Consider the following 26,023-nt stretch of genomic DNA (forward strand, 5'->3'; position numbering starts at 1 on the left):
AGGAAAACTAGATTCAATAATGAATCCTGAGACATGGGTAATAAGATCTTTCCAGGGTGCAGCTCGGCCAGAGTCAGAGTTGTTGGAAGTAAGGGATGGGAAAGGGGGGAGGGCTCCTGCCTCCTGCTGGCAGCAGCTCTGGGGAGAAGCAGCAGGACGGCAGCTGGATAATCGTGTCACAGAATCATCTCGGTGGGAAAAGCCCTCGAAGCTCCTCCAGTCCAACCGTGACCCTCACCCTGGCCGTTCCCAACTCCACCAGATCCCTCGGCGCTGGGTCAGCCCGAGTCCCCTAAAGCCACCTAAAATACCGAACATTGGCTCTTCCGATCTCTGTCACCTCTTCTCTCCAGTCTGCGCTCAGATGCAGCTCCCCGCGGCCCTGCCGTGCCGGCTCGGGGGGTCCCGGCCTGCGCCCCACCGCCGGTGGGGGAGGCGGCCCGGCCCAGCCAGGCCGGGCTCTGGGCGCGGCTCAGGGGAGGAGCGCGGCGGGGGTGCGGGGGGGCTCCCTCCGGCTCCTCCTCCTCCGCGCGGTGCCGGGCCATGGCGGGCTGGCTGCTGCGCGCCTGCGGGCGGGCGGGCCGGGCCCCGGGGCCCCGGGGCCCCCCCGGCGCGCCCGGGCCGTGCCCCCGCCGCGGCTGCGGGGAGGCGGCGGCGCTGCGGGCCCTGGGCCTCAGCGAGGAGCAGGCCCGGCGGCTGCTGGCGGTGCAGCCGCGGCTCGGCCCGCAGCGGCGGGAGGCGGCGGCGGCGCAGCTGCTGCTGCTGGGGCTCGGCGCCGAGGCCGCGCTGGGCCTGCTGGAGCGGAGCCCGGCGCTGCTGCGGATGCCGGCGGAGCGCCTGCGGGAGCGCGCCGAGGAGCTGCGGCGCCTGGGGCTGGACGGAGGTAGGGCGGCGGGCGGCGGGCGGCGGGCGGCGGGGGCCGGGCCCGCCCGCAGCGCTCACCCCGGTGCCCGCAGGTCAGCTGGCGCGGGCCCTGGGCCGCTGCCCCCAGCTCCTCACCGCGCCCCGGCGGAGGATGGCGGCGGCCGTGCGGCTGCTGCGGGAGCGGTGCCTCTTCACGGCCGAGCAGCTGCGGGAGGTGCTGGGGGCCAGCCCCGCCGTGCTGCTGGAGGAGCCGCACCGCCTCCACCTCCACTTCCAGGTGAGCGCGGCGGGGGGGGCTCCCCGGGGGCTCCCCGGGCCGCGGTGACGGGCCGTGACCCGCCGTCCCGCCCGCAGTACGCCTACTTCAGGATGGGGCTCCGGCAGAAGGAGATGGCCAAGGCCCGGCTGTTCCAGATGCCCTTCGCCGAGCTCAGGAACCGGCACATCTTCCTGGAGCGCCGGGGCTTCTACCAGACCCCGCACAAAGGGCAGACCAAAACCGATAACCCAAAGCTGAAGGACATCCTTCGGCTCCCCGAGAAGGACTTCCTGGCCAGCCTGGCCCGCGCCACCGCAGAGGAGTATGAGGTCTTCAAGAAGCTGCTGGCTCGAGAGGAGGAGGAGGAAGAGGAGGAAGAGGAGGAAGAGGAGGAGGAGGACAGGGATGCACTATATGAAGAGGAAGACTTGGACAGCGAAGGAAGTAAAACAGCTTAGAAGCAAGGAGGTGAGGCTCCAAGGTGCCCAAGCTCCCCGCCGTGGGTGCCCTCCCCAGCCCCACGGCTCTCCTGGGTGCTCTGGGCCCCAACCCCACACTGGCACGAGGACCTGCCCTCCTGCCACCTGTGGGGGTCCCCAAGGAGGGGCAGCAATAAATCCCCTAGGTTTACAACAGTAACCCTCCTTCCTCCTCATTGAGCAACTACTTTAAAAAATATCCAGTTTCCATAAAGTGTTTTTATTTAAAAAAAAATAATCAAACCGAAATAACTAATTTATTTCCAAGGCTAGGTTAAAACCTCCTGGCTGCGTTACATGGGGCAGGAGGCAGGGGGGTGCTGTGCCGGCTTGCAGGGGGGCTGTGCTCCCCTCCCTCCGGACCAGCACCGGGCAGGGGTGCAAACGCCTTCTGACCACAGCCCCAGCCCTTCCCCTCCCTCGTGGATAGTCCTGACTCGACCCTGGCCCTGCTCTTCCAGGCAAGGGCTGGCTTCTTCCCCCTCCCTGGGGAGGCAGGACCCCTCTGCTGGTGTGTGGCAGGGGGGCTGGAGCAGGATCAAGCGGCCTTGGAGGAAAACGAGGCATGTCCATGTGCGACTCCAGTTCTCCCCGGGGAGCAGAGCCGGTGCAGGAGGGGAGCATCACACGGGCCTGCTGGTCCTGGCTTTACATCCTCCCTGCTGCCACTCCAGGCTGAGCACTCTTTCCCTGCTCCCAGGAGGAAGAGGGTGGCACCAGGAACACCAAAATTCCTGGGCCTGTTCTGCTCCAAGAGCATTTTCCAGGCTGCAGCTTGACACATGGCTCAAAGTGCCCTGCAGTGCTCGCAGGAGGGGAGGGCTGCCCCTCCAGGATGCCCCCCACGCTGCTGGGGAAATAACACTCTATACCATAACTATGATATATCTCTGGTATGTATTAATTTATAATATACACTGTGTACGTTAATACACAAATCTATGTTTAACTAGTGTTGTCATACAAACTCACACGAACTAGGAACATTTCTAAGCTACGCTTTTTCCTTGCCTGCCCTGCCACAGCTGGTTGGGCAGCCACTGCACGCTGTTCCTCACCTCTGCAAACAACACAGCACTGGCACCCCAGCGCCAGCTGGTGCCACGGGGAACGCAAAGGCTGCGAGCAGCTTGGGGGGTGACATGTGGGGCTCGCTTTCTCACCAAGCCCACGCTGTGCCCTGCCCTGGCTTGGAGGCAGTTAGCGTCAGAACAAGCACGGTGTTACACCTCAGCTGACAAACTTCACCCTACAGATCACTTTTAAGTTCTTTCTAGGTGCTCTGTTGCTTTCTGAGCTGGAAATTTGGTTAAAACCAGGGATTGTTTACAAAGCAAAGAAAAAAAGGCAGGCAGTAGAAGCTGCCTCAATTTCCTCCACTAGAGTGGAGGAGACAGGGATGCACCTCCACTGCCGGCGCTCGCCTCGCTGCTCCGGGGAGCTGCTCACCATTTCTAACTTTTCTACATCGGGAAGGCCTCCTCCAACCAGATTGCTGTGGGCCACAGTTCAGGTGATAGCTAAGGCTTTTTTGGTCTGCATTAAACTGTTTTATTTGGGGGTTATAGGTAATTTATAACCTTGGATTATGAAAACAGGTTGGTGCAGATGCTGTCGGCAGGGAGCTGGACGCAGCCCTGCCGCTGCCTGAGCGGAGCTGGGAGCCCAGCGCTGGTGTGGGGCGAGCAGGGCTGGGCCCCGTGGGGGGCAACCAGCCAGCCGCTGCGTGGGCTGGTGCGCAGCTCCTCGGGGGCAGAGAGGCGGCCGGAGTCAGGCGAGCCAGCGCGAAGGCAGCGCTGGCCCGGCCCGGGGAAGGGGGAGCTGCTCGGCATGCCGATCCGGCTGCGCGTCTGTGACGGCCTGGAGGAGAGGGAGAGGCTGATGCCAGGCAGGAAGGTTCCCCCGCTGTGTTCAACCCAGTGAGCAGATCTGATCTTCCTGGTGTTTTAAAAGCTCTTAGATGTGGAAAGATGAAGCTTCTACTGCTTTGAACCCTGTGAAGGAACAGGAGAATGAGCTGGTGCACCCCAACAGCCCCACGGCTGTGCTTCCCACCCCCTGTGCCTTCCAGGGCTCCAGCCTTTGCCTCGCACAGGCAGGCGGCAACCAGGCCCTTTCCGTGCAGGGATCTCTTGTTCGTGGGGCTGCGGAGCCGTGGGGAAGCAGAGCATTGCCTTCTGCTCCTCCGCCACAGCCAGGAGCCCTCAGCCACACGCCCAGGCCTGGCCAGCACAGCAGCTGGAGAGCCCTCGCACCCCCTCAACACGGCAGCACGAGCCTGGGCCGCTCTCGCCTCCACCCTTCTCCTCCCCACTTCCCTGTGCGGGGGCACGGGCAGCCGCAGGCAGGTAGTACTTACTCTATGGCTTCTTCAGTGTGTGACTGTTGCTTGTTTTTCTGAAAGAGAAGGGAGAAGAGCACCGTCAGCCCCGCAAGCCCTCAGCCATCGCTCGCAGGGAGGGTGTGCGGAGCCGGCGCCTGACCCTTGGTGGGCAGCTCCTCGTGTTCCATTCTGCACAGGGTGCCTGCACCCCTCTCCCAGTCCACCCCCTGCCTGGGCACCCCTGCGCACGCTCGGTGACGCGGGCCAGCTGCATCCTCCTGTCCTGGGCCTCAGGAAGGCCAATGCGCTTGGCGTGCTGCTGCTGGCTGTACCTGCTGGTTGTCTTCTCGGAACCGGTGCTCTCACAGCTCTCCTTGTAGCAGATGTCCTGGTGTACCTTGTAGACTCTCCTGTACCTGCACACACACAGCAGAGGGGCGAGTTGTAAGGAATAACAGGGACAGATCTGCTTTTATGAGTGTGATGGGAGAGTCTGGGGGGGCTCCAGCATTTCCTTCCAAGCTGCTGCCTTGGTAGGAATGGGGCTGAACCTGCCGTGCCTGTGGGCTGATGCCACAGAGCCGGGCCCCTCCACCACAGGAAGGCTGGGAGGGGGCAGAGGGCAGAGCAGAGGCCCCCATGCCCTGGCACTGCAGCAGGGCTGGACCCAGCCCTCTGCTTGCAAGTGGAGAGGCAGCTAGGAGCTGGGCTGGCAAGCAGCGGGCAGGGGAGCCGCTGCTGCTTGAGGGTCACAGCACACCAAGTCCAACCTCACTGCTATGTAGGTGGGTAACACGGCTACGGGGCTGTTGTTTTAGCAACACCCTGCCCTGAAACGCAGCTGGCGGGGCAGCCCTGGGGCTCTCGAGGGCACACGAGGCCGCTCAGCCTGCGCTGGGGAGGGGGCAGCTGCCAGCCGGGGTCCGAGACAGCCTCGCGCTCGCTCTCCCTTCCCCAGAGCCGAGCTGCGGGGAGACATCCCCGGCTCTGAGCACAAGGGGAAGTGGGGAGCACAACCCGCAGGCAGTACTCACAGGTAGTGGCAGGTGCCTCCTTCCCACACGGGGAATGACTTGGTTTCCGAGTACAGCCGCGTGCACGAGTGTGGCACCTTCTTGCAGGCTGCTTGGGGAACAGGAGAGGGGAGCTATCAACAAGCCCATCTCTGGCCCTGCCTGCCTGTGCCCCGTGGCAAGGGGCCAGCGAGGCCCCCCAGCTTCCCTTCTGCTGTCTGGGAGGGCTGGGCTCAGCAGCTGACCCGCCATGAGAAGCAGAGCCCTTAGATAACTACGTGCCAGAAACAGAGGGCTGGGCCAGAAGCACGGAGCAGTCCTGGGCTCCCAGATCTGCCCAGACTGGCAGGAGCAGAGCCCAGCTCCTCTCTGCTGTCGGCACAGCACAGCCCTCTCTAGCAGAGCCCGGGCATGGTGGGAGCCCCCTCAGCGGGGAGGAGCTGGATGCTGACAGGGTTCTGCTGGGTGACCTGCGCCCCGGGGGCCTGTGGCTGGGCAGACGCCGTCCAGCTGCGGGAGGGAGCTCGGCCCTGCGGCAGCAGCATGGCACTCACCCAGCTCGCAGAGCCGGCCTTTGAATCCCGGGCGGCAGTCACAGTGGTAGGACTCGGCATCCCTGGCACAGGTGCCTCCATTCTTGCAGGGGTTCACGGAGCAGTTCTGCCCCTCGCCTGTAAAACACGTACAACCGTCAGACCCTGGGGCCGTGGCACCCCACCCCGGCGTGCCAGGGTGCTCCTGGGGAGAGCTGTGAGCAGGTAAGTGGGGACAGGGCAGCCAGCAGCAGCCCACACCATGCTCCTGGTGTGCCTCCTGGCAGGGCAGCAACAAGAACAGGCTGGTGCCAAGCATCCTGCCTGCCTGCGGGGCCGGGGCTGGGCCCCTGCTGCTGTGTGTCCCCCCCCACCCCCAAGACTTACTCTTGCTCTTTGCCTCGCGCAGCTGCAGTGCCAGACTGCCCTGGCTGGACACCTCCACATTCTCCAGCTTCACTGGAGCCTCCAGCTCTGGGCAACAAGAGGGTCAAATGTCACCTCCAGCTAGGGCCAGACCCAAAGGCAGCCCCTCCGATGGGATCCAGCCTGCCTGCAGCATCAGGGGGCTGCTCAGGCCTGAGGCAACGGTTTACCCCTTCCCAGCTGGCACCCCTAGAATTAGGGTGACCACCTTGCCCTTCCCGGAGGGCTGTGGGACACAGAGCCCTGGGAGGCAGGGGCAGAGCCAAGACATGCTGTGAGCCCAGGGCTGCTGTCAGGTGTGCCAGGCCCCTTCCCCGCCCCACAATGTGGGGTTCCTGGGCCTGGTGGAATACCTTGGGCTGGTACTTGTATCCCTGGTGTTCCAGGGATGGCAAATGGGAGGCTAGTCCTTGGCTAGCAAGGGGCTTCTTGCCCAGGCACCTTCCTCAAGTGTGAGGCTGTGGTTGGTGGTGGAGGCTCAGGCTGCTGGGCAGGCAGGGGCTGTGCTGGAGGGCTGCAGGCTCACTGCCTGGGCTCCTTCCTGCTGCTGCTGGCAGGGGAGAAGGCCAGCCTGTGCCACAGCCAGCATTGCCTCCCATCAGTGAGGGTCCCTCTGGGCTCTCCAACTGGCTGCGCATCACCCCTCTCCCTAGGCATGGGTCTAGCAAGCAGTTTGTCTGCCCAGGGAGAAGTGAGAGGACTCTGCCCTCCTCCTCTATGGCTCCTGCAGCCCTAGAGCAGCCTGCCCAGCTGCCACCCTGTCCTGGGGGGAGGCAGAAGAGATGGCACTGGGTGACAGGAGGGGACCAGAAAAGCAGCAGAGCACTTACGTGTCTTCACAGTGATCGATTTGCCCAACACAGCGCCGAACCTGGCGCTGATCCTCCCTCTGCCATCCACCAGCTCGGTGAACCTGGGACAAGGGAAGCCATGAGGGTACAGGGCCACAGCTGCCCCACGTGCTAGGGCTGGAGGCAGCTAGATAAAAACACTCGGTGGTGGCACCAGGCTTGGTGCGAGTGCCCCGGGCTCAGCTGCGAGCAGCGTGGGGGACCTGCTTGGAGGGCAAGGGCCTGCCTGGCTCGGGACCCCAGTGAGTGGGCAAGAGGCGTACCCCAGCAGGAGTATGGTCCGACCCTGTGTGTACCCAGACACAGGAGCTGGGAAGAGGGCCCAATCCTTGGGCCAAGGGCTGGTAGAAAAGCCAGGGGTGCTGCTGCCGGAGCAGTGCCTACCTGGGAGCTGGCGAGGGCTCCTCAGCTGTGTCGTGATCTGCTAGCAAGCGGAGTTCGGGCAGGAAGGCTGGGGGCAGCCTGTTGCGCAGGACCCGGGGGTGTCCAGCTTGGCTCCACCGTCTCTCTGGAGTCCCATCCCTCTGCACTGCAGACCAAAGGGTTGGGCTTAGCAGGAGGCAGGCCACGAGTCAGCACAGTAACACAACTCCCAGCCAGTCCCCTCATCCCCAAGCTGCCATTTAGCACTCTCTGGGGCCATGTGCACACTCTCCACATACCTGGGCTGCGAGTGCCAGTTCCCGTGAAGCATCACAGGGCTGTAACTCTGCATCTGGCCTCCGCTGATGGAGGCAGCACCCTGCAACCCCCACCTCCCTTTGCAGGGGACCCATATCCTGCTCCCATAGCCTGCTGCAGGCACCTGGTTCTGGGGGAGCAAGTCCCCACGGGTTCATTACTCTGTTGGTCAACTGGTTTCCTACCCTCCCTGCCCCGCTTCCACGTTAGCCCATCGCTTCCCTTGTACTGCAGCAAACTGGCAGCACCCCAGCCCTGCTGAGCCAGGCACTCACGGGTGGTGACGTAGAGGTGGATGGGCTCGCTGTGCACTTGGCCTTGCTCCGTGTTCTGCACGGCCGTCACAGACAGGCGGTACCGCTGCCCAGGGAGCAGGTCCCGCACCGTGTAGGACACGAGCTTCCCGTTCGGCACGTAGCGGCTCTTCACGCTCTGAGCGGTGGTGACATTGATGATGTACCCCTCCACGGCGCCGGCGGGCGGCTGCTCCCACGCCATGGACACGGAGGTGGCGGTGACGCGGGAGGCAGTCAGGTTTTGTGGGGGGAGAGGCCCTGGGACAGGCAGGAGGCGGGGAGAAAAGGGGTCAGCGCTGGTGTCCTTGAGCGACAGCCGCCCTACTTGCTCACACGCCGCCTTATAAGCGTGCCAGGGCCCCAGCTCGCCTGGCTGTGCCCTGACCAGCCCCCAGCCCAGTTCCAGCCGTGCAGCGCCGTGTCCCCGCCAAGGTGGGCAGAGCCTCGCTGCACCCTGGCACCTAGGTCTGGCCCTCGCCCTCTGGCCGCTGTACAGCAGGGGATGAATCAGGCCCGTGTGGGCTCTGCATGGGGCTGAGCTCATGCTGCTCTTGGGCAGCAAACAACATCTGGCAGGGACAGACGTGCTGCTGCCTCGCCTGCCCTTCCTGAGGGCCGCCTGCACGCCTCCCACCCGCCGGGCTGGCCAGACAGGCTGACGGCTTTCGCACCTTCCCCTCCCTGCAGCTTTCCTGCTGACCACGAGCTGCGGCTGCCCTGGGCCTGCCAAGCCCCCGGGGCCTCCGCAGTGGCAGGGGGTGGTGGCAAAGGCGACCACACTCACTTGTCCACACGTGGAAGGGGGCTGTAGCCAGACTCTCGGAGGGGTGGTCTTCTGTCCCCAAGCCGCTCAGCGTCGTGACATGGACAACGTACCTCTCTCCTGGCTGCAGGTCCCTGTGGAGGAGGAAGGCAGGGTGGGAAGGGGTAAGCCAGGCAGCCTGGGGGCAGGGCCAGCTGGCCCGGCGCCCGCCTGCCACCCCACTCACAGGAAGGTGTACTTGGCCACACTGCTGTTCAGCTCCACGGTGCGGTCTGCCAGGTCCCCCGGCTGGCGGATGGAGACACGCACCCTACTGACAGTGGAGTGCTTGAGCCGGTGGAGAGCCCATTGCACCGTGATGGTGCTGGCTGTCACGTTCGTGATCTCAAAGCCTTCCACCGGACGCGGTCCTGGCCGGAGCAAGCGGAGAGGGCTGTGGTCAGCCACACGTCATCACAGGCGGCCCCATCCCATCCCTGTGCCCCCGCAAGGGGGGTCCTGCTTGCCCCTCTGGATCAGCTTCACCATCAGGAGCAGCTCAGCACTACCTGCCCTGCTGGACTCAGGCTCTCCCATCCTCACCACCCATGGGCAGGCAGCCAGCCGTGCCTCAAGGCCTCGTGCCACCCACAGCACCCCTGGGGCTGTCCTCCTCCAGCCCCAGCCCCCCACCAGCTCCAACAGGGCTGCAGTGCCTGGGCCTGCCCTAAGCCCGCTGTGTGCCCCAAGGCGACTGTCCTGAGCCTGGTTCTCACTACCCCCATCCTCCGGCCCTGGCTCAAGATCTCCTGAGATGCAGTGGCCAGGGGTGCAGACCCCTGCTGTGCCCAGCACCATGCCTGCCTTCTCTTCCCCTGGGCTTTCACTCAGTCTCAGCCTGCCGAAAGGGATGTGACCTGCAGGCTCTCCCGCGGCCATCCCCCTCTCGTTAGAGAACAGCTTTTCTAGGTCTAATCCCCTCCATCCTCACTTTGCACTTGATTTCTACACCTGCCTGCCCAAGAAAGCAGGACCTCAGCTGCTCCGCCTGCCCACGTCCCCACAGAGGCATCACTTCTCTCTGCGAAGCAGAGATCCCTGCCAACCTCTGCCCTCTTGGCACATCCCCAGACCAAGCCCAGTTGGATGGCAGGGCAACTCATCCACGGGACTCGCTGTCAGCAAAGATCACCCGGCCCTGCCGCCTGGCTGGGGCGGGGGCTTTGCCAGCTCAGCCGAGCAGCACTGGGGGCTCACACTACCCCAGGCCCAGTGACAAGGAGTAACTGGTGTGGCAGGAGCAGCCTGGCCCCGATGAACAGGATCCAGGAGAAGTCCCACCGCTGGCTCCCTTACCACGGGGCAGGGGCCCAGCGAGCTGCGGCGGGTTCAGTCCCCTTTTACTCACAGCAAAGAGAACAGCAATTCTCTGTGCCGAGTGCTTTCCAAAGGCCCCAGGTTGGGGTTTAGGATCTGCACCACCAAACCCACCGGGGTTCGGCACAGGCCCGGGCTGCGGCTGGAGCCGGCGGCGGGGAGGAGACAGCACAAGCCCTGGCACCTGCGGGGCCGCGCGTGCTCCCGACCGCCATCCCCCCGGGACGCTACTCACTAGTGCGCGTGGTGAGCATGATGGGCCTGCTGATATCATTCTTGTTGTTCACGTTGCGTTTGACTGAAAAGACAGAAATATTGTAGGCTCTGCCGGAGGCTAGTGCCCGCAATTGGTGGGCAGAACGACTTCGGTCCACAAAATCTGTCCTGCGGTAAGAGCCGTCGAGGGATACGTACGTCACGGCGTAGCCGTCAATGAGTTGCCTGGCGGCTGCGTCCTCAGGTGGGTGCCAAGAAATCAACACACCAGTGTCCTCCACCCTTTCCACCTTTAATGAGGTTGGTGGCAGCAATTCTTCAGGGTGTGGGCAAAAGCAAAGGGGAGAGGTAACGCCATGAATCTTTAGAGAACAGACCCCAGCAGCAAGAGGCAGAGCGGCAGCGATGGAGGAAGGGCCCTTGCTCTCTCCCTCGGCGTCCCTGGCAGGGGCCCTGTGGGCACCAGCCACTGCTGGCCCGGCAGGAGCCAGCGCACCGGGAGCGCTCCCAGCCACCATGACCTGGCAGCACCAGTGGCCAAGAGCTTGCCGAGCCTAGGGCGCCAGAGAGATGGGGCGAGGGGCCCCGGGGAGGCTGGCGTGGGTGGCGAGAGGCTTCCCCCAGACGCCTTGGCCTCCCCTCCTAAGGGCATCCGAGGGATCGCCATGGCTGCAGGGGGCCAGGGAAACCTGTCCCCAGCGTCCTCGTGCCGAGCCCGGCGCCCGCGGCAATGGCTCGGCACGTCAGCACCCGCCCGCCGCGTCGGTGGGGCCCGGGCTGTCCCCCACAGAGGCGAGGCCCCAGCCCTGCCCGCCTCAAGGAGAGCTGCTGGTCCCGGCCGGTGTCGAGCCCCTCCCGGGCAGCGGCCATCGCCAGGCTGGCGTCGAGCCCCGCGCCACGTCCTGGTGCCGCTGCTGAGGGCCTTTACCTTTTTCACAGCTCTTGCCTGTGTAGCTGACTTTGCAGGTGCAGCTGTGGGTGCCGTTGCTGGGCAGGCAGTAGCCTCTGCTCCCGCAGGGGCTGGAGAAGCACGGGTCGCTGGCTGCGGGAGAGGCGCCGGGCCCGGCAGCGTTAGTGGTGCCGGCTGGCCAAGCGGCTGCCCCGTGCCGAGCCACCCTGCCCACCTCACCTGTCTCGCAGTGGTAGCCGAAGAAACCCTCCGGGCACATGCAAAGGTAGGAGCCCCCGTAGCTCTTGCACTCCCCTCCATTTTGGCAAGGGCCCGACTCACAAGCATCCACTTCTGGAGGTGGGAGGAGGCCAGCAGTGAGTGGGGGTCCCCGGCACGCCCGACAGCGACAGCAACGACCCCCCAGGGGGGCAGCGGGATGGACACGCAGCCCAGGGCTCAGCAAAACCAGTCTGGCCCCAGAATCCCACCCAAGCGTCACGGTGGCTGCGTCCCCTGGCAGGGGGTGGATGCCTTCAAAAGGGGATCCATCGCTGGCAGACACCTTGTTCCTTACTCCCTCCTCACTGGAGCAGTTTCAGCTCTGCCCCCAAAACCACAGGCAAGGAGGTGCAACAGGCAACGAGCGCCTGGGGCGACGGCTCAGGGTCAAGATGCCCAAGACAGCAACCAGCCACCTGGCTTGGTGCCCATCCTGGTGCCCACGGTCCAGCCTCCCACTGCCCCGGGAAGGCCAAGTCCCTACCTGTCTCGCACTGGGTCCCCACAAAACCCTCGGGACAGTAGCAAGCGAAGGACCCAGGGAGGTCCCGGCAGGTCCCACCATTCTTGCAGGGCTCTGACTGGCACTCGTCGACATCTGGGGAGTGGTGGGAGAGGTGCTGGCTCAGCACAGTGATGGGGCTGGGGGGCTCGGAGAGGCAGCGCTTCTCCCACAGAGCACAGACCCTCCCCACCTTGCTCGCTACCCCTAAGCCTACCAGCCAGGAACGGCCCCGCTCCTGAGGCCATCAGGAACCCACTGCCCCTGCGCAGGGGCTGCGGCAGGAGCTGGCCACGGGGACATGCCCACAGGGACACCTGGGGGCAGCTGGCAGCATAGGGCTGTGCCAAGAGGTCCCATGGAGTACCTGCAGCACATCTCCTCCTCTAAGCCCCAGCAGACATCCCATCTTTTCCCACCACCATCCTCTGCCAGGGAGTCGGGCTAGAGCTGCCTGCCACAGTCCCATCAGTCCCCGTGCTGCCTGTCACCCCCTTCAACCAGTGCCCACACGCAACCATGACCACACATGCACACAGGAGCAGGAGCACAGCGCAGCCAAAAATGTGCTACCGCAAGCTGCTTTTCCCCCTGCACCTCTTGGCCAATAACTTTGGAGCCATGCAAGGCACTTCCCATCTACATCTCGAGATCTGGGGCTTCTCTGCACAGGCTTAACACACGTCAGGAGAAGCCATCGCCCCGTCAGTGACAGGGGTGCCCACACAGCATCTGTTAGCAGGGGGACACAAGCAGCACACGCACCCCCGCAGCCTCTGCCTGCTCCTCCACCCGATCAGGAGCTGTATCTCCCCGCCAGCCCATCCCTCCACTGGCCAGGGGTTGATCTGAGTGCACAGACAGGAGACTGAAGCCAGCACACACGAATGCAGGCAGCCCAGCTCCTGGCTGTGGGGTTCATGCCTGCTGTTGGTCCCCGGGGGTTGGAGGGTGAGGAAGAGTTTGCTATAGCTGCCTGTGGCAGCCCTGGAGCAGACCCGACTCTTACCTGATTCGCAGTGGTGGCCGGTGTAACCCGGCTCACACAGGCACAGGAACTCTGCAACGTGGTCCTTGCACCGGCCACCATTCAGGCAGGGCTGGGACCGGCACTCATCAATCTCTGCAGGCATTTGGGCACAGGAAAGAAGGCAAGACTCGTGAGCACCAGGCAGGGGAGGGGGTCACCAGGCCGTGGTTGTGACCACAGCCCGCTGGGATGGCGCCCCAGGGCTCGGCTGCTCCCCGGCACTCCTCACCATCGCATTCCGGGGGGTCGCTCCAGATGCCTGGCAAGCGGCAGACACGGGGGTGGTTGTGCTGACTGAGGGTGTAGCCCAGCTCACACTGGTATTCAGCCAGCGAGCCCACCTTGGTGGAGTTGAAAGAGGCCTGGGCATGCTTCACCTCGCTGGGGACACCGCAGTCAACCTCTGGGGAGAGACGGGGGGGTTGAGCGGCGCCTGCAGAGGCACCCCGAGCCCCGGGCTGGCAGGGGGAGCGCAAGGCCCTTACCGGACTGGCAGTGCTTCCCTACATAGCCCATAGGGCAGGTGCAAGCGTAGTCCCCACCGAGGTCCTCACAGGTAGCGCCGTTCTCACAGGGGCTAAGGAAGCACGGGGAGGGCACTAGAAGAGCAGAGCAAAGAGCTGCAGAGCTGGCAGAACCCACAAACCAGAGCCATCCCCTTTCTCCCTCCAGCAGCGCTGCCCTGCCCTCCAGCAGGGTGCAGGGAAGAGTTGAAGCACTTCAAATTACAGGGAAGGGGCTTCGCCAAGCAAGCGGCGAGGCTTGCTCACCCCCGCTGTGGCTGTTGGCTTCAGCGGCAGCCCCAACACCTCCCCAGGCAGCCCCCAGCACTGGAACACCCTGCTTGTGCCCTGCTCGCACCTACCGATCTCGCAGTGCCGGCCGGCGTAGCCTGGGGGACAGTCACACTTGTACTTGCCGATGTAGTGGAAGCAGGTGCCCCCGTTCTGGCAGGGCCCCGAGGCACAGGGGTCCGGCTTACCTGGGGGCAGAGCGCAGGCAGAAGCTGAGCAGCGAGCGGGGCAGCTGCGGGCTCTCCCCGCCGGGTGGGGGCCGGGGGGCCGTACCGATCTCGCAGTGCTTGCCGGTGAAGCGGTAGGGGCAGGTGCAGTGGTACTCGCCGTCTGCCTCCCTGCAGGTGCCCCCGTTGCGACAGGGCCCCGTGCTGCAGAGCCGTGGCTTGGCTGCAGAGAGAGCAGCAAGAGCAGGGTCACCCACTGCTGCTGGCACCCCAAGAGCCACCGCTGCCCGCCAGGGCCCCACCAAACCCCTCACTGCGGGCAAGCTGAGCACACCCGGGCCTCACAGCCCTGGGCTCAGCAGCACCGTGAAACAACACCCGCACAGACGCGTGCCAGGGCCTTGGGGGGGCCGTGGACGCACGATGCCAGGGGACGGGCAGCTGCTCCTGAGGCCGGAAGCTCAGGCATGTGAAAAAATTCCAACACTGATAGTGCCGTGCAGGAAACACAACTTGGATCGCTGCTGCAACTGTCAGGGGCTGCGAAGGGAAGCATGAAATCCTCCCTCCACCCCACGGGATGGGATGGGATGACCTGCACCCGCTTCCAGCTGCAGCTCAGCGAGCAGCAACTCATCTCCCACAGGGGTCCAAGCTCTTCTCCCACCCCCTGCCAGGTCCCAGGGCCGGCAGGTTGCTCTGTGCAGGTACCTTTCTCACAGTGCTTGCCAAGGAAGCCTCGAGGACACTCGCAGGTGTACGAATCATCATGAACCTCACAGGACCCCCCGTTCATGCAGGGCTCCGAGTCACAGGGGGATGGCATTGCTGCAGAGCCAAACACAGGGCATCACTGAGGACGTACAACCGGGGGCATGAGGACTGCTCCCCAGCTGATGACTGTGGGGAGCTGCTCACTCCCCAACCCCATCTCATGTCCCTCCCTGGGTTAGTCCTGCGCCCCTGCAGACCAGACTTACTGTGGTTGGTGCCATAGTCAGTGTGGCAGACGCAGAGGTAGCTCCCGCCATACTCCATGCAGTACCCGCCGTCCGGGCACTGCGTGTTCACGTTGCACGGCGTGGTGGTGACTTCTGCAAACACACGGCCAGCACTGGCCTCCATCAGCTGGCAGCAGGAGGACACCCAGCCAGCTGCCTGGCCAGAAACAGGGGTCTCCTAACTTTGCAGGGTCTGATGAGATGGGAGGGACCCTCTGTACCCCACAACGCAGAACATGCGAATGGCAGCGGCCAGCCTGCATGCCCAGCAAGCACGTGAAGGCTGCAGTTCCCTCCCCACCCAGGGGTCTGGGCTGGAGCCAGGGGCTGGGAGAGGTACAGCTCAAGGGGGAGCGATGGAGACGGAAGTGTTGCTTCCTCACCAGGGAATGACATTTTCAGGCTCAAATTCAACGTGTGCCCCTGGTACCATGCTAGGCCCAGGCACAGGCAGAGTGTCTCCTTGCCTGCCCGCAGCCTGCCTGGCTCAAGCATCCCGGAGTGGGGGCTGACACAGCGAGCGAGAAGCCCTCACCTACCGAATTCACAGAGGAGACCAAAAAACCCAGGCGGGCATTGGCAGATGGTGACATTCCCCTCCAGACAACTGCCCCCGTTGCGACACTCGCAGCCCTCGGAGAGCTCTGCAAGAGAGAAGACGGGAGCTTCCCAGGACCCCTCCTGCTTGCAGGGCTGGGACAGCCAAGCAGTCCTGCCGGCTGCTGCCTACAGGAGGAGCTCAGGTGGGTGGCAGCCACAAGCACCCCCCACCCAAGACACCCAGGCACAGCCTCCTTCAGTGGGACAGATCCACTGTTCAGCCCAGTAGCGCTGAAGAGGCTCTCCGGGGCTGCTGTTCTGCCCTCTCCGGAGCACAACGGCTCCCCTAGAGATGTCACACCCCACCAGACCCCCCCCAGTACTCACTGTCTCGACAGTCCTGCCCAGTGTAGCCCTCCTGGCATTCACAGATGTAGCCCTGCTCCGTCTCCAGGCAGCTGCCTGCGTTCTGGCACGGGTGGGAGAGGCAGGCACCGGGCATGCGGGGCCCGCCTGTGGGGAAGGGGGAGGCTGAGCCAGAGCCATCCCAGCCAGGGGCTGGAACACCCTCTGTCCTGGGGGAGCCAGGCTTCACCCCAGAGACCCCACCACGGCCAAGCAGCCTCGCTGGAAGGAGCTCCCTCCTGGCAGCACTGTGACCCCTCTGCACACCCTGCCCCCCAGTTTTTGGGGCTGCCTATGGCTGATGCAGCCCCTTTTTAGCCACTTGCCCCTTCCTGCCCAGCTCCCCCACAACCAGCTCCTGTACCAGACTGGGCGAGGCGCACCTCCACTCACCATACTGGCAGTTGTTGCCGTAATAACCTGGGGAGCAGGTGCAGATGTAGCGGCCGGGGCGGATGTAGTTGCATGTCTGCCGGTTCCGGCAGCTCCGGTCCTCGCAGGAAGACAAGTCTTGGCAGGGGAAAAGCAAGTGAGTGAGTGATGAGCAGAGCCTGGCTCCAGGAGAGGGGCAATGATGGCCACTGGGAGCACGGGGGACACATTCCCTGGCCTGGGCCTTCCCGGGACACAGGCAGGAGCAGGCACCTGTCTCGCAGCGCTGTCCAACGAAGGGCTCCAGGCACACGCAGGTGTAGTTATCGACCAGGTCAACGCAGTGCCCGCCGTTCAGGCATGGGCTGGACTCGCACTCATTCACCTCTGCAAGGGGAGGCCGTGAGGGGCAGTCAGGCCACACACAGACACTGCCGCTTCACCCACTGCCTCCCATCCTGGACGATGCTCCGGAGGGGGAAGGCGATGGCCAGGGAAAAAAAAAAAAAAAGAAAAAAAAAAAATCAGTGCCACTGGCAACGCCGAGTGCTCCCCTCCAGGGGTGAAGCAGGGCAGGAAGGCAGGTTGAGTTGTGAAGTGTCACTGTGTCCCCTGTGAGCCAGCTCCTGCCACCCACCTGTCTGGCAGTCCTCCCCCGCGTACCCCGGCTGGCACAAGCACGCTGCCGTCCCGTTCGCCACCTGGCACCTCCCGCCGTTCTGGCACACCCTGCTCTCACATGGTGACTCTTCTGCAGTGGACACCCAAAAAAAAAAAAAAAAGCAAAAATGCAGGGGGGTATCAACTCAGGCTCAGGACCAGCACATGGCATCCTCTGCACACACAGGGCTGGGCAGCTCGGAGCCACCAACACACCCTCCGGCAGGAGATGGCAGCCATGTCCCCAGGTACAGCTCTTCCCAAAACCCTTCCTTGGGCAGCTCAGCCCTTTCATCCCCCTGTGCCTCTTGGATGCCAACATGCCGTGCTGGGCGTTTCTCCCTCCCTCCCTTCCCCGAAAGTCAACTCCCTGCTCGCCTTCTCCACCAGTGCGGAGACTTGTTGGGAGCCAAATGCTTTGGCGGCACTTCCACCGGTGGGCGGAGGCCAGCGGTGGGGAAACTGGCCACCACGGCCCCTGCCTGGGACTGGGAGAGTCCCTGCTGGCTTCAAAGGGCTCGGGACCAGAGCATCACCTGCGAAAGCAGGGCCCCTGAGACTTCTGTTTAAGCACCAACCGCCAGCTTTTCTCACTAAGGGAGCGGTGGCGGGGAGCGGTGCTGGCGGCTGCGCCGAGCCGAGCCCTCAGTGGAGCAGGCTGCCAGTGGCAGGAAGGGCTCACAGCCAGAGCAAAGTTTCCTCTGCCTGCAGCGAGCTGAAATCCAAGCTGGCTGTCACAAACCACTGGAGCCCAGCAGCTGCTGCAGGAGCCCCAGTCTTGAAGAGCCCCCCAAGCCCGGTGTCTCCACACTCACCCGTCTCACAGTTGGCACCTCTGAAGCCTGGCAGGCACCTGCAGCTGAAGCTGCCGGCACCGTTGAGGCAGGTGGCTCCATTCTGACACGGGTGGGAGAGACACTCATCCACATCTGAAACAGAGCCCCAGGTGGGGACAGGAGCTCAGGGCAGGGACAGCCACGGGGACAGACAGCCTGCTAGCATGCAGCGGTGACTCCAGGAGCAAGACCTGCTCCCCGAGTGTCAGAAGCTCGGGGCCAGCACTCACCAACATGGCACCTCTTCCCAGTAAAGCCGGCCAGGCAGGAGCAGGTGTAGGAGGGGTTCCCTGTGATGCAGTCCTCAATACACTTCCCCCCATTCAGGCAGGGCCGCAGCATCAGGCAGACGGAGGCTGTAAGGACAGGCGGTGCCTCCCCGTCAGCTTACGCCCCAGCAGGGCTCACCCGCCACCTTCCAGCCACACCAGCTCCGGGGCCTGTCCCTGCGCCCGCCCAGCTCCCCAGGGTGCTCAGGGAGCCCACGGAGGCTGCCTGCCTCGTGGCAGGGCAGGGTCCACTCCTTGCGGGCTCCTCTAGGACAGGGGGGCAGTTTTATTCCTCCTCTGTGAGGGGGAGAGGCTGCATGGGGTCAGCCTCACTGGCCAGGGGGACATAGAAGTGCCCTCGCTTATCACTCGGGGCAGAGGGAAAAGGGGATGGGAGAGCCCGTGTACAGCAAACCCACTGGTAACGCGAGACACACACAGATCACGGGTGGGAAAACATGGCTGGGGAAGTGGGTATGAGGAACAGAAGGCCAGTGGCTCAGGGGGGTATGTGTCAGGACCCCCATGGTGAGGCGTGTGGCCCAGCCCTGGCACCCCAGCCCCGCGGGTGAGGCTGACACTCGGCAGCCCTCCACACGGCTCACTCCAGCCTCTTGGGACTTACGGACGTGCACGTCCCCCGAGGGTGCCAGCCCCTCGTGCCCTGCCCTGCCTGGCAGCAGGGTCCCGCCTGTGCACCCTCACCTCCTCCCCAGCCTCCCTCACGGCTCCCCGCAGGCTCTTTTTGTCTCTGAAGTCTTCCTCCCCTCCCCATTTGCTCTCCCAGCCCCTTCCCAGCCCCAGAGCACCCGTGGGTGCCGTCCCCAGGTCCCCAGCTATGGCAGGTGCTGAGGACAGCCCCACCACGGCTGCCTCCCCACCCTCCCCAAGTCCTTTGAGCCATCTCCTCCACCCTGTGGAGGTGGGGGTTGAGGCAGGGAAAGACAGGGCTGGAGAACAGTGTGGGGTTGGGTTGGGAGTTAAATAAACCTAACTGCTGTCCTCTTACTTGTATTGCTGCAGCCCCCCACTTGCACCTGGGCATCATCGATTCTGAACACCCAGCGCCCGGGGATACCCACATTTGTCGTCATCTCCACGTCAGCGATGTCATCAGTGCGGGATCCAGGGATGTTGAAGTAGCGCTTTCCATCACCAGCGTTAAAACCTGCCTGGGAGGACAAAGGCAGAGGGTAAAGAGACATCACCAGCGTGAAAGGAAGGCAGCGGGAGCACAAGGGCTCGTCTCTCCTGCCACTCAGCACCGCCAGTGGCACCTCTTGGACCAGCTGTCCCCTTCCACCCGCCAGGGCTCAGCCCTGTCCACACGCTGCGATGACAGCCAGCACAAGGTGAAGCGGTCGCCCTGCCCCCTCAGTCCCTCCCCTGGGATTCAAAACCCATCCACTTCCTCTCCACCTGCAGCATCCTGCAGGCTGGCAGGCAGGGAGCCAGGCACGGATCAACTGCCGGTAAATTCACACATCCGAACAGGTACTGGGGTTTTTGCGGGTGTGGGCTTTTTTTTTTTTTCCCTTAAACACAACAACGCACACAAGGATGAAATAAAAATATGAGCAAAAACTGTGCTGGCTGCGGCAGCTGCTCTTAAAGGCTGAGGTTAGGAAGGAAAAGGGACTAAGAGGCAGCAGCCAAGGCAAAGACCTGTGGTTTCAGGGTAACAAAGCCCCCTGTATGGTCTCAGCTTTGGGAGCCAGAGTACACATGGATATTTAAGAACTTTAAAGAAGAAAAAAAAAAAAAAAAAAGAGAGAAAAAAAGCAGGGGGAGGCTTTCCACCTCCAAAAAAACCCAAACGAGGAGCCATGAGCTCGCAGGGCGGATGCACTACCTGGGCGCCCAGGGGGCCACGTTCGCTGCTTACCTGTGCTGCAATGCCGCCGAGCCCAGCAAAGTCCCCCCCACTGCTGGCGTGCATACCCGTGGTCCAGGTGATGGACTCATAGTTGAAGATGGTGAAGGAGAGCTTGCCGTCCGTGATGAGGACGATCTGGAAAGTGTTCACCTGCAGCAGGGAGGGGAAGAAAGCAGTGAGCAGGCAGGAGCGGGGCAGGCGAGCCAGCCGAAAAACAGTCAGAAAATAAAATGACGCAGAGAGCATTTAACAAATGGGTGTTTCTTTGAGCCCCAGTCCTCCTCTGCTAGAAAAGGCAGTTGGGTTTAATTATTTTTAACCCTAAGGTGTTGTGATCCCCCAGCCAGCAGAACAGCTTGCTTCTCCTCCCAAAGGAATTGGAAAAGTGGGGAGAACTGTGGTTATCAGGTCTCTGGAAGAACGGCACCAAACCCTGTCCGCAACCGGCTCCTCAGCACAGCTGCAGGCAAATGCAGGCAGGCGAACGCTGCCCTGCTGCTGCCTGAGAAGGGGGACGCTGGCAATTTGCAGCCTCCATGCGGCACAGAGAGGAGGCTTTGGTTTTGTCACTGCTCTGTCACGGCAAGGCATCGCAACGGAGCCACCGGGGTCAGCTCAGCCCTGCCGACGGCTCCGTGCTGCACCTGCCAGGAGCGCCACGGAAGGCACCAGAACTCCAGTGGGAGATTCCTTTTAAAAAAAACCCTACCCCTAAACTAACAGCTGCTCTGCCCCAGCTACTCACTGGAGAAAACGAACTGCCCCCGAAGAAGGTCACTCGGTACCAGGTGGCAATGAAGACCCACTGCGCAGAAAACCCCGGGAACTCGGGGAAGTACTGCACGATGTCCCTGCTGGCTCTCTCCAGGATGGGCTGCTCAGTGCTCTCCCGGTAATACACATCACCCGCCCGCCGGTTATCCACATCCGCCCAGAAAGCGGCCACCACGCGCCGGTCCTTGGAGATGGGGAAGGCCACCGGCGTGAACTGGGAGACCTCCTTCAGGAATGAGATGATCCCGTTGTTGTTCACCTAGAGAGAGGGAGGGAAAGAAACGGGCAGCCACCGTTGACTCCTGCTGCTGGCAGGAATCCACGTTTTATAGGCGCTTTCCATTTCACCTTTCTTTCCCCCCCACCCCTCTGCTTTCCACAAATATTGGAGCGCTTCCCCTTCCTGCCTTTGGAAACAGAGACGTGCCCCGGCGCCCGCAGCCCCCCGCCCCGGCCGCTTGCTCGCTGGAGCGCGGCTGCAGGGAGGCAGCTGCCTGAACAAACCCAGCCCTGTTCTCCACAGCGGCCGGGCCAGGGGAAGGGGGAACAGCTGAGAAAACTGCGGCAGCCCCGGCGCTTTAAACAAACAGTGCCCAGTGCGCTTGGCCAGCTCGTGCCGATGCTCTTGGTGGGGACGAGGGGCTGTTTTGCTCCCTCCCTGCCCTCTTACAGCTGACAGGGCTGGGGTCTAGGGCTGAGCATCGCTGTCATGCCCGAGCCAGGAAGCCACCAGCCCGGGGCGGGGGGACCCTCGCAGGGCAGCAATCCTGCTGCTGGCATGCGCAGTGCTCCGAGTGAGCTCCCAGCTCCTCAGGTGACCAAGCCTCACCACCCCATGCAAAGCCCTCGGGGCTGGCTGGGCCTCTGCAAGCTGCTTTCGTTAAAGCTGGAGATGCCAGACACCCTGGACAAGATACTCAAGCTCCGAGCCCTTCCCCAGCACTAATTCACAGAGCGCTGAGGGATCTGGTGGAGTTGAGAACAGTCAGTGTGAGGTTCATGGTTGGACTGGAGGAGCTTCAAGGGCTTTTTCAACCCAGATGATTCTGTGAATTGACTGGGGCAATCAGGGCCCTGGGATGCCCAGCTCAGAGATACATGGCAGAGGCCCTCAGCCCAGGGAAGGAAGCTGGAGACAGTGGATGCTGCTGCCTGGAGCGCTGCCTCCTGGCTTGGGGATGCAGTGGGAATGAGGAAGAGGAGGAAAACCCCTGCTTGCACTGCTGCCCGAGCAGGCAGTGAGGGGACAGGGATCAAAGGGAAACGCTCTCGCCCTCAGCCCCCAAATTCCTGGGAGGAGACCCTGCCAGCACACTGCCACAGCAGCAACCCCAGTGAGGCAGGCAGCTCCCAGCTGCTTTGTTTCCCTGCCTGCAAGGGGGACAGGCAGGAGCACACAGCCCCCCCAAGCTGAGCTCCCACCGTGCAACGCCTGACTCCGGCAGCACCAGCCAGGCAAGTCCCTGGGCTGCAGGGTGGGAAGAGGGGGGGCACGGTGCAGGCAAGAGGCTCTCAAGCTGAGAGAGCAGCCCTGGCACCCAGCAGGCAGGGGCAGGCAGCAGTGTCACGCTCATGTGCCGACAAGGAGCTGGGAACCAGCATCCCGCCAGGAGCCATGCCGAAGCCAGCATGCCTGTGCCCCAGCTGCCCCCAGGCTGGGGGTGGCAGCGGGGGGAGGCTGTGATGGCCTCTGCAGCCCCTAGGGAGGGTCTTCAGTCCCCGAGGAGGGTCCCCAGCCCCTCCATGTGAACATGGGGCAGCCCTTGCTGTGACTAAGGGGAAGAGGATTCCTGTTTCCCAAAGCCTCCGTAACCCCGCAGTGTCCGCGGAGGAACATTCTTCCCCTGATTAAAGCAAGATGGGAGAGAGCCAGAGCCAAGAAGGGCTTTTTTTGTTGTTGCTGGTTTTTGCAGAGGAGGAGGGGGTGGTTGGCGGCAGCCCTCGAGGACGGAGGTTTCCAGGTGAGCCCAGCCCTGAGACAGCCCCACCGGGACAGCAGCTCCCCGGGGAGGAGCAGCCCGGCCACACAGACCCCTGTGCTGGGTGCAGGCATGCTGGTCCTGCAGAGCTGGGAAGGTCTTAGTTCAGGGGAGGGGGACGCACCACCCTCTGACCCCTGCAGCCCCTCCAAACCCCAGAGCTGTGCTGCAGATCCCGTATGGGAGGGCCATCACGTCACCTGGCTTCTCCCAGCCTCTTCTATCCTCCCACCGTGGCTCAAGCCCCAAAGCCAGGTTCCTCACACCTGATGACAAGGCTGGCTCTTTTATCGGGGGAAAAAAAAAAACCACCAGCAAGGACGAAGGACCTCCCGCACTGAGCCAAGGCAGTGCAACGGGACGTGAGCCCAGCTCCGAGATGGCAGCGAGGTGACGCTCAGTCCTCTCCTCTGCCAGCCAGGTCCGGATCATTGGTCAGCCCAGGGCAAACCAGGGAGAAGAGAAGGGACCAGGACACCGTTAGGATTCACTGTGCCTGGAGGGAGCTGGCACGGGGAGCACAGACCCCACCCCAGGATGCAGGGCAGGCATTTGGAGCCAGCACTGCCCAAAAGGCTCCAGGGACAACTGGGCACTCAGGGCTACTCCTCTGCCTGACGGCCACAGCTGTGGGGGACACGATGGGCCAGGTGTGACTCAAGCTCTCCGGCCACGGTGCCCTCCGAGTGGCTCGGGGGCTGCAGGGAAGCACATCAGCAGGGGTCCCAGTGGCCCAGCCACCCTGGCAGGCTCGGGGAGGAGAGGAGAGGGAGCAGAACGTGCCAAAGTGGCCAGCCAAGCCCGCTGCAGCACAACCCAAAGGGCAGCTGTGTTTATTCTGCATCGCACCCAGAGCCGTGCCACCACCTCCTCCCTGGCAAGGGCCACTATCCAGGGGCCACAGCAGGCCCGCTCTGAGCTCTCACCCACCAGCCATGCCCGGCTTCCTGCTGCTGGGACCCCCCCAACCCCCAGCACACCCCTGCAAGGGCCAATCCCACGAAGTGTGGGTATTTCTGGGTCCAGCCAAGGCCAAGGCCAGGGCTCCCCACTGCTGGTGAGCGCTTCAGCTGGCATCCCCAGCATGGCACGGCCAGGACGCCCACTGCACCCCCCGAGGCACGGCCAGGACCTTCACTGCACCCCCCGAGGCACGGCCAGGACCCCCACTGCACCCCCCGAGGCGTCGGGGGGGGCCAGCACACTTCCCGAGCCTAGGGCCCCACTGGATTTTCCCCCCAACCCTTGGCACGCCGCACTCCCCTCATGCTCAGAGTTAAATGGGGACCATCCGACAGCCCCCGTGGAAACCCAGATGCACCTGGATCCATCCAAGTGGAATAGTAGTTTAAAAATAAAATGAAATAAAATGAAATAAAATGAAATAAAATGAAATAAAATGAAATAAAATGAAATAAAATGAAATAAAATGAAATAAAATGAAATAAAATGAAATAAAATGAAATAAAATGAAGCAGGAGGCCCCGGGGAGGCCATCCCCGCCGCCCCCCGGTACTCACGTAGAGGCCGGTGTGCCCCGCGCCGAAGAAGGGGAAGGGGACGGAGAGGGGCCGCAGCTCGGAGCCGCCGTCGTCCTGCTTCCGCGTGGCGGCGTCGCCCTGCGTGGGCCCGAAGGGGTAGAAATCCGCCAGCGGCACCACGCCGCCCGCCCACAGCCACTCGCCCAGGGCCACCAGCACGGCCCAGCCCGCCAGGCCCCGCATGGCCGCCGGGACCCCGCCGCTCGCCTCTCACGCCGGCACCGGCCACCGCGGCATGGCGGCGCGGCGGGGGAAGGGCGCCCGCCGACGGGCAGGGAGCTCGGAGGCGGCGAGTTGCGCGGAGCTGAGGGCTCGGGACCGGGAGGCGGTGGCCGGGGGGCGAGGGCCGGGAGCCGAGGGCCGCAGCCGGAACCAGGCACCCGCGGCCGCCCCGCGCCCCGCCGCCGCGCCGGGCTCCTTCACGGCAGCAGCCCCGCCCCCCGCGGGGATTTGCATATGCCCCGCGCCGCCAGCCAATGGGCGCCCGGCGCGCCGGGAGGGCGGTTGCGGGAGGGCGGGGCATGCAAATCAGGCGGGGCGGGGCTGGGGGGCGGCGGGGGGGGCACCCCCCGCAGGGAACCCTCTGCCGCCCCCCCGCCCGCAGAGGGACCCCCCCCACCCCCCATCCTCCCCCGCAGAGGGACCCCCTCATCCTCCCTCACTCGCAGAGGGACCCCTCGCCGCCTCCTCATCCCCCACGAGGGACAAGCAGTCACCACCCAGCGACACGCGTGGGTGCAGAGCCCCCTCCAGGGCCAGCCACCGCCCCATTCCCCCCCCCCCCCCCCGCTGCCATTCAGCGGCGGGTCCCCCCTGCTCCTTTAAAGCAGAGGGCTGGAGAGGAAAAAAAAAAGAGTGGAAGAGAAAAAAATGGTGTTATTTGCTTTTTTTTGCTTTCCCCCCCCCCTTTTTTTTTTTTTTCAGGTGCTAAAAATATTATCAGGAAATTCTTTTCAGGAATGCCATGTTTTAAGTTACGCTTTAGGCTCAAGGGCCTCTTTGTCTCCACCGGAGAGAAAAAAAAAACCCACACCCACACCCACCCTACATTTATCATTTATCAAGAAAGCCTGAGTTCCCCAGAAAACTGGTGGGGCTGCCCCTGGTACACGCTGCTAAAAACCACTCGTGGGGTGTTGGATAGCTACGCGGGGTTAACGATGGGTGCTGCCTGTGCCACCCCTGGGTGCTGCCTGTGCCACCCCTGGGCAGGTGCTGCCGGGAGGGATCCAGCTGGACCAGGGGGCTGGGTGTCCCCATTCCCTCCTGCTGCCCCCATGGCTGCACCCAGGCTGTCCTGGGGTGCACGGGCACAGCTGGGGGGGGGGGGGGGGGGGAATGCCGGAGAGAACCCCACCCAGCCGCATCCAGGGTCCCGCATTCCCCATCCAAGGTCCCTGCAAAACTCGGGAGGGCTGTTGTCTGCTCCCGGCGCTGGGATGGTGCAGGAATCCGGTACCCGGCTCCAGAGGTTTTTTCCGTGTTATTCCACACCCCCGCTGAATAAATATCCTCTGCTGTAACGATTGCGAGGTACGTTTGAGAAGAGGCCAAGGAACAAATTATGTAAAGAGCGAAGCGGAGGAGCAAACAACAGCGGGACTGGGTTAGGACCAGCCACGGCCACTGCTGCGGAAAGTCTGCCTCAGCGGAGGCCCAGCTCTGCCATCGGGGCGAGGGTGCTCCCAAAGCCCTCGCCCACACGCCCCAAGAGACGGCAGCGCTGGGGGGGGGGATCGCCCCCTCCCCGTGGAGTGGGGAAACTGAGGCACGGTGTGGAGGGCCGAGAGCGGGGCTGGGGGGAGAGGTGACCTCACAGGCAGCAGGGATGCAGCTCCCAGGGCAAAGCTGTGGGGCTCTGAAACGCCCTGGGGGCAGCGTGGCACCCCTGGTCCCCAGCAGTGCCAAGACCTGCCCCCCCTTAGAGTAGCCCCGAAGCCATACCCTGCGATCTGCCTGACCCCTCAAGATGCACGAGCACCTCGGCCGGCACCAACACTCCAGGACACTCAGCCCCTGCTGAGCCCCGCTGCCCAACACAGCAAG

At 63.5% G+C, this 26,023-nt stretch overlaps 2 protein-coding genes across 10 annotated transcripts; one reads left to right on the plus strand and one right to left on the minus strand.

The window, feature by feature from the left end:
- The first annotated feature begins 543 nt into the window (after window positions 1-543).
- On the plus strand, window positions 544-2,551 carry MTERF4 (mitochondrial transcription termination factor 4). Of its 3 annotated transcripts, none has more exons than XM_074878114.1 (4): window positions 544-883; window positions 957-1,141; window positions 1,219-1,591; window positions 2,064-2,551. In XM_074878114.1, exons 1-3 carry the CDS (start codon window positions 544-546, stop codon window positions 1,579-1,581), a joined length of 888 nt encoding a protein of 295 aa, XP_074734215.1. In that variant the 3' UTR covers window positions 1,582-1,591; window positions 2,064-2,551. The 3 variants fall into 3 exon arrangements, with proteins under 3 accessions (XP_074734215.1, XP_074734216.1, XP_074734214.1); XM_074878115.1 differs by having other exon boundaries at window positions 2,303-2,551; XM_074878113.1 differs by lacking the exon at window positions 2,064-2,551 and having other exon boundaries at window positions 1,219-1,762.
- On the minus strand, window positions 2,481-24,370 carry SNED1 (sushi, nidogen and EGF like domains 1). Of its 7 annotated transcripts, none has more exons than XM_074878111.1 (33): window positions 23,957-24,370; window positions 20,429-20,716; window positions 19,693-19,833; window positions 18,817-18,979; window positions 17,769-17,894; window positions 17,518-17,631; window positions 16,680-16,793; window positions 16,316-16,429; window positions 16,064-16,180; window positions 15,653-15,778; window positions 15,265-15,369; window positions 14,705-14,818; window positions 14,436-14,552; window positions 13,831-13,947; window positions 13,629-13,745; window positions 13,249-13,362; window positions 12,993-13,166; window positions 12,743-12,856; window positions 11,716-11,829; window positions 11,190-11,303; window positions 10,989-11,102; window positions 10,080-10,376; window positions 8,715-8,898; window positions 8,510-8,622; window positions 7,705-7,983; window positions 7,133-7,277; window positions 6,728-6,810; window positions 5,859-5,945; window positions 5,493-5,609; window positions 4,960-5,050; window positions 4,258-4,341; window positions 3,962-3,999; window positions 2,481-3,596 (listed from the first exon to the last, which is right to left on the minus strand). In XM_074878111.1, exons 1-32 carry the CDS (start codon window positions 24,158-24,160, stop codon window positions 3,963-3,965), a joined length of 4,338 nt encoding a protein of 1,445 aa, XP_074734212.1. In that variant the 5' UTR covers window positions 24,161-24,370; the 3' UTR covers window positions 2,481-3,596; window position 3,962. The 7 variants fall into 7 exon arrangements, with proteins under 7 accessions (XP_074734212.1, XP_074734211.1, XP_074734206.1 ...); XM_074878110.1 differs by having other exon boundaries at window positions 10,080-10,142; window positions 23,957-24,313; XM_074878105.1 differs by having other exon boundaries at window positions 4,960-5,047; window positions 23,957-24,313.
- Window positions 24,371-26,023: the final 1,653 nt, after the last annotated feature.

Source organism: Strix uralensis, chromosome 9, assembly GCF_047716275.1.
Source record: "Strix uralensis isolate ZFMK-TIS-50842 chromosome 9, bStrUra1, whole genome shotgun sequence".
Classification (NCBI taxonomy): Eukaryota; Metazoa; Chordata; class Aves; order Strigiformes; family Strigidae; genus Strix; species Strix uralensis.